Source organism: Penaeus chinensis, chromosome 27, assembly GCF_019202785.1.
Source record: "Penaeus chinensis breed Huanghai No. 1 chromosome 27, ASM1920278v2, whole genome shotgun sequence".
Classification (NCBI taxonomy): domain Eukaryota; kingdom Metazoa; phylum Arthropoda; class Malacostraca; order Decapoda; family Penaeidae; genus Penaeus; species Penaeus chinensis.
This window is the reverse complement of record NC_061845.1, coordinates 682,357-689,856: the sequence shown is the minus strand read 5'-3', so window position 1 is coordinate 689,856 and position 7,500 is coordinate 682,357. Positions and strand designations below refer to the sequence as shown.

At 37.2% G+C, this 7,500-nt stretch overlaps 1 protein-coding gene across 4 annotated transcripts in view; it reads left to right on the top strand.

Annotated features, from left to right (window-relative positions):
• LOC125039251 overlaps positions 1 to 7,500 on the top strand; it is a 19,860-nt gene that overhangs the window by 3,956 nt on the left and 8,404 nt on the right. For all 4 annotated transcript variants that reach the window (XM_047633059.1, XM_047633058.1, XM_047633057.1 and 1 more), the window contains exon 2: positions 6,852 to 7,226. In XM_047633059.1, the coding sequence (XP_047489015.1) occupies positions 6,852 to 7,226 (375 nt within the window). The remainder of the gene's footprint in view (positions 1 to 6,851; positions 7,227 to 7,500) is intronic.

Sequence of the window (7,500 nt, the reverse complement as noted above, 5' to 3'; positions counted from 1 at the left end):
TAGACAGTGTGTCACAGGAGAAGCTTTAGATTCCACTTGTGGGGCTGAGCATCCTCGCGTTCCCTTGGAAAATACGTACAAAGAATACGCTCGAACAGAATGGTCTGTGGCGCTACGGTGACGCTCAGATGTCAACATTAACCCTCACGAGCTTTTTGTGTTTTAAATTTTGTGTTTTAACGCATTTGCTCTGGTATTTATTTATGCTTGTATTTATAAAAGTCACCTTTTTATCTTTATATAACATATTTTCCATTAACAGTCCAGCAGCTAGGCTTACAAGTCAGGAATCTTGTTCCCGTGTTTTTTCACATTTGACATTCTTTGCTTAGCTAAAAATGTAGTAAATACCAATCAAGAAATACCCATTAGGTTTCAATTGATCTTAAAAGTTCATATGGCAGAATCCATACCGAAAAATATTCCTTGGCATTATACATTAGCTGTATTTGTAAACAATATACTGATAGGCGAACCATCTCTCGAAACCGTAGCGTCTGTACGCTACTCAAAAATACAGTATCGCGCTACAGTTCCGTTGAACATGATTTTGATAAAATATTTGATCGGCTAGATGACATGTACAGTGACAGTAGACCAGTAATTGATGTAGTAATCGAAGATTTTAGGGAAATTGAACCTGTAGCTGAGGGTGATAATTTAGGTTTCATCCGAATGGTGGACAAAATTTTCTTAATCTGGATATGTTGCGTCTATCTTCCGAACTTAATACTGCAAATATGACAGGTCAGATAAAGAAACTCTTGCCGCTAACTAAGAAGCGGGAATGGATCAAAATAGCAGAACATGTTAAGACTTTTGAATTGTTTAAGAAACTACTAAAATACCTTTCGGGTGAAAAGAAATTTCTCAAGTACCTAATGCCAGTGTAAGGAATCATGTTAATACGAAGGCTAGGGTGAACTATGCAGTGTAAAATAAAAATAGGATTAGTTCTGACCATACTGAAGAATCAGAAATAATGAAGAGGTTATCTGATGGTGAAAAGGCTGCAACAAATATAAACAACCTTATAATTAGGCTTACAGAGGAAAAGGGTGAGGAAAAAGAACTTTTGGTAATATAGGTACATAGTTGAATAGGTTTTGGTATCATGGAACAGATGGACATGATATTTTAGACTGTGTAAAATTTCAGAAGCTAAGCAATAGTAAGAATTTTGAGATTCTAATGAAAAGAGGTTTTAATTGTCTAAAGGGGATTCATGTATCTAGGAGATGTTTCAAGAAATCAAGATGTTCCGCAACATGCAAATAACCAAACTCCACCACACGAGTCTCCATGAAAATCAGATTGTTGGTAGTTCATGAGTTATGTTTATGGTCAATAATATCAAATGTTGTAATCAAGAATTAAATACACTATTTGATTCAGGGGCTGATGTGACAATGATCCGAAACGATATGGTATCTTCACTAGGATTGAAAGGCAAGCATATTCGTTTAGCTGTAACAAACTAGGAGATCAAATTGTGACATTTAGCAGCAAGGAATACGACCTTGTTCTTACTGCTAAACATGGGAATAATGTGAATATCACTGCTTATGGTGTAGATGAAATAAGATGTGAAACATTTATTCAAGAGTACCGATGTATCCAAATTGGATAGGCCTCATGGGAAAATAGATTTGCTGATAGACACTGCTTATTGCTCTCTTATCCCATCAGTTAAACTGTAGATAAAAATATACAGCATATTGATTTGAGATGTGCTGTCGTGGTAGCCACTCTAGTATAGCGTATGTATCAGGTACTGGGGATACTTGAGCAGTAGGTAACAACTATAGTATTAGAGAAGAGAGAGAATTGGCCTTAATTGAAAGGGGATTATAATATGATTCAGAAAAGAAACAATGGTCAGCTAAATTCCCATGTAGGGTAAAGGATCATCATTTACTGCTTAATAATTTCTCTGTTGCTGTTGCCAAATTAAGAACTACTGAGAAAACTACTGCTGAAACTTGGACCAGAATATGCTAAAGCTTATACCAACCAAATAAAGGATATGATAAAACGCGATTTTGCCCATAGATTAACTCCAGATGAAGTAAAAGGTTGCATTGGTGCTAAAGTGCTAAAGCCAGGATTTACATCCACACCAATTCCTCCGCCAAATACAAGGGGTTAGCTTTTGAATTCCATGATGAGCATATTACTGAGATTCTGTGAAGAAGCTATAGGTATAGCAGGTCATATAAGTATACAACAGTATTAAGCTCCCTGAGATGCAGCAACATGTAAACAGTTTTGTTTGGAGAGATTTTCAATTGAATTGTGAGCCTGATCATTATATAGTAACTTCAATGGGCCTTCTGGAATTATTGCTATGTTGGCTCTTAAACACACAGCACAGTTATATTTGGAAAAGTATCCTGATGCTGCTTCCATGATAATATCAGATTCTCCTGTTGATACTATACAATCAGTTGACAGTAAAGATAAAGCTTTGCAATTAATTCAGGAAACTGAGAAAATACTCAGGCGGCAATTTCAAGGTTAAACAGTGGATTATTACTGGTGATGCTGGTAGGAATGATGAATTTACATTCAAAGCAAGGTTATACTTTTTTCCTAAAGATAGGGATATACGAACAGGTTCAGCTTTTAACATGTCGTTGATAAAATTCCTCCAGTTTTAACCAAGAGGATTGATGTAAGATGTGTTCTGTGTATGACCCAATAGGTTTATTTCTTCCATACCATTGAAAGCCAAAATGTTTTTACATGAAACTGTAAGTTGTAGCACCAAGTTAGCATGGGATGACCCTTTGCCAGCCCATAAGAAAGATCAATGGGTATTACACTTTCATGAATGATTTGGTATTCATTCACTATTATTTGAAAGATGTATCAAACCACCTTCTGCAATAGATCTGCCTACGCTTTTTATTTTTCGTGATAGTTCATTAAATGCATATGGTGCTTTGGATTATGCTAGGTGGAAACTGAAATCTTGGATATTTGAAAGCAGACTAATAATGGCAAGAGGAAGAATAATTCCTACCATGCCATTTTCCATACCTTGACTTGAATTGTGTGGTTTCATGCAGAATAGTAGTTTCATGCAGAATAAGCATATTAATTGAAAATGAATTGTCATATGAATTTAGTTCTTTAATGCATAATAACAGATTCAGCTATTGTGAGAGCACATATCCAAAAGGAGTCATATGGATTTGGGACTTTTGTAGCAACACGAATAGCAGAAGTCCAATCTAAGAGTAATCCCAATAAATGGTGGTGAATTGCTTTCAGACACAATCCTGCAGATTTGCTTACTTGACCTAATGACTCATCAGATACTATCACCAATTCATTGTGGAAGTATGGCCCAAAATTCATGACTTTTACCAAAGAAGAGTGGCCAATAAGTCAATCTACAGAATGTGACTTACCTGATAGAGTCTGTGTGAACTTGGCACACTGTGTGAAGGACTCAAAGGATTACATGATCGATTTACCCTAATTCAAAAGTTACAATAAACTTATTGCAGTTACTGGAAGGATATTAAATGTGATGAAGGGCCGATCTTTAGAGGGTATCTTATTAGGACTTGAACCTGATATTCTAAAGGAAGATGAACATTTTTGGGTCAGGCAAGCACAAAAATGTTTTTCTGATAATTGGAAACAGAAATGTCAAAGATTGGGGCCATATAAGACAGAAATGGTACATTTATGGTAGGTCAAAGACTGGAGCATTGGTAAGAAAAAGAAAAAAGAAAAGATAACTTTATCTTGTTACCTAGGAAGCATCTGTTCACTATACTTTATATTAATCATATGGATAATATAGATCAAGCTGGAGTGCATGTTAGACTTTGTAAGATACAGACCAAAGTTTTGGGTTCCTTCAGCATGTAAAGTCATCAGATCAGTGTAACGTAATTGTTCCTTCTAGGAGACTGGATTCCAAAGTTAAAGATCAATGCATGTGTCAGGTTGCTGCTGAAAGAATAACTCCTTGTCCAGTTCTATTACACTGCTACATATATATTTGGGCCATTTCAAATAAGAGACAATGTGAAGAAAATGACTACTGGCACAGCTTCTAGTGTTATATTTGATTGCATGGTTACCCGTGCTGTACATATTGATGATGTTGATGGATATGATACCCATAGTTTCTGGAAGACTTTTAGACGCTACTAAGTAAAAGGTGGATTGAAATGGATTTTCAACCGTTGATGCAAAATGGTGTTAGTGAGTCTTTCATTAAATCTGTAAAGAGATCCTTAGTCATAATAATTGGAATTAGTCTGATAACATAGTGATCTACAAAGTATATTTTAGCAAATCTCACGAATGAAAGGCCTATTGGATGAAAGCCTGGCATGGATATAGAATTAGGAACTTACTTGTGACTGAATGATTTGATTCTCGGTATGGCAAGCAATCACGCTCTAAGTGGACCATGGAAAAAAATCTTTGTGCACAAAGAAAGGTTGGATTATATACAAAATATTAATACATTTTGGCGTAAATGGTAAAGATATTATTTCCCCACACTAGCTGTTAGGCAAAAATGGCATACTGATTTAAAAAAAATTACAATCTGGTGATATTGTGTTAATACAAGATGCTAAATGGGGCAAGGTGTAAAAGTAAAAAAGGGAAGAGATGGCAATGGCAGTGACTGGGCCGAGGAGTGTACCATAAGTTTGAACAAACTAATATCTTGTTATTTTCTGCTTGCATTGTTTTTACAACGCATGTTGATGTTCTGCTGTTTTTGTTGAGCATGATTGGATTTTTTTTGGAAGTGCATGGGAAGCTTTATATGTAAACAATCAAATGGTATATTTTAGAAATATATATTACATGAGTTATCTCTTTTTTGTCGTCTGTGATGCGGGGAAATGCTCAAAAGTATCTTGGTCAGCGGAATCCTTTTTAGTAATGATATCTTTTATTTTGAACATAAAAGAACAATACTTCACGGTCATCAGATGAGGCAATGTTGTAAGTGTAATTTTCCTCTGTAATATGAGTTGTTTTTGACATATTTTATTTCATGGAAAATCATATGATTGATATTGCTTACTGTGTGATCTGTTTGATATATAATCCTTTAATTGAGAAATCAGATTTAATGTAAGGAAACTGTATATGGAATAGTCTTCAAATGTTGTTTTAAGTGATTTATCATGGATGTATGTATATTGTGGTTTGTTTGTTTTGATCAAAGTTTATAAAATATTGCATATGTTTATTTCAAACATTATTTCAGGTCAAAATAAATTGTTACGACTAACCAAGTGCTTTTCTGGTGACCCGTGAAACATGTGTGTGCGTGTGCATGTGCGTGTGTGTGTGTGTGTGTGTGTGTGTGTGTGTGCATATACTTACACACATACACGCACACACACACACACATATATATACATATATGATTCCATTGCTCCCTATAATTATCCCAAAGAAAACTTCTGAAGCTCTTGATTGCTAATTAGAGCTCGACTAGATTGGCCCATGGGGGGATCTGGGGGGATTCAACAGCTAGAACCTTGGAGAGATTCAAATTGAGATTTTCCACAAGATTCCTTATTCGCCTACAAGAGGATCGGCTGTTCCTAAAACCATTATGGATGTAGATACCGGAATCCTTTGTAGTCTCGTGTAGTAAGTCAGGGTCATTTAGTCCTAGTGTAATGGAAGAGGTGATTTTCCACTCTCAGCATACAAGGACTCCACATGTGAAGACCTGAGACACCCTCTACAGATTCTGAGAGCTTCTTTACGAATTGAGTCCAATATCCAGAGAACAGTGGGAGTTGCAGAATAATAAGCCTCACATCCATAGTCAAGTTTGATATGAGTAAGTCCTTGGTAAACCCGTAAAAGTGTTGTGCGGTCCATCCCCCTGTGCAAAAATGTCAAGTATGGAAGTTCTGCAGTCCTACTAAAGAACATTTGGCGTCATTCCTGTTTGGCCCGAAGGGTGGAGAATTGGGCAGAGTAATATGCTCCAGAGGAGATCTCAGCTAGGTCAAGTGCAACATCTTTTTTTTGTTTGTTAGGATTATACCATCTATCTTCACAGTAGATGATGACATGGACGTACTCTTTCCAGCAATCTTGCGCCCCTTGTCTCATGCCCATGCTAAGGGGGTCCTGGAGTTAATTGGAGAGACATACTGTTTCCACGACAACTGTTTAGCCTGGGCTTGGCTTGGGTAAGGGATCAAGATCACATTGCTGGAGCGTCGTCTCAGCTGCCTTAGTGCAGTTTTTCTTGCTCTGAATGCTTGTTGGCATTCATCATACCACCAAGGTACTGGAGGTTGATGATACTGCCCACTACTTTTGGGAATGAGTGCTTCTGTAAGGTAAATTCGTGATCAACAGCATCTTGAACACACTAGAATTTACAGATCCCTGCACTACTGCATTTGATCTAAAAATATTCCAATCTGCATGTTTAAGTTGTCATCTTTTCACCCACTGGCTGGAGTGCCATTCACCTCCTCCAAAATTATTGGAAGGTGGTCACTTCAATGTAAGTCTTCTATGATCTGCCAAGTGAAATCTAACTGTGCACCAGGTGAACTAGCTGATTGGTGAATGTCCCAGTTTGAATATGGAAGTATGTGGGTTTGTCACTGTTCAGTAAAACTTCATCTACTCTTGAGAACAAGGATTCCTAAGCCCTTCCTCGAAGGTTGCACAAAGTGCCTCCCTAGAGGTGATGCTGGCCATTGAAATGGATGAGGTAACTGCCCAAGAAGATCTTCCAAATCATCTATGTTGAGATTATTTGGAGGAAGGTAGATGGATGCAACAGTGTATCTTTCCTGATATCTCGTCTGATATACATTTTATTTCTCCAGGTTGTATATCAAAGCCAGCGAAGGTCGCGATGCTCAGAGGAACTGAGATTACAGCAACAGTGTGGATTCCTCAGACCAACGAAGACGAAGTCCTTGTCTCACTCACGTGTGCCGAGGATCAGATCTACTTTGTACGCAGAATAGAAATCAAAAAGGGGCTCGTGAATGTGAAGGAAATGAGAGGCGGAATCGACAGGTATGACACTTTCGACATTCCAGAAGGCGTCCTTCGTCTTGGATGGATGGATTTCACCCTGGCTCTCAGTTCAAGTTTTCGAGTGATGATAGGAAACACGACTATTGCGGACATTGAGGAAGTGCTGACAAGCTCAGTCACAATCCAAGGCAGCAATGTGACTGTTGGCTGCAGTGAGCGTAAGTTGGTTGAGTGAGATTAAAATTCTGTTATTAATAATAATCAATCGGTAATGTTACCATGGTAATCGTAATAATATATCTTTGTATATATGCACATAGACACTGATAACATTATCAGCTGTATTATCTTAACAGCATGTAATTTCAGAATGTTCTAATTTTGCAACAAATTTACTTTCGATTATATAAACTGTGAATTGCAAATACACACATTCACACGCAATTATCCTGAGAAGGTAAGTTGCAGTATTCACTGTACATTTCTTTAATC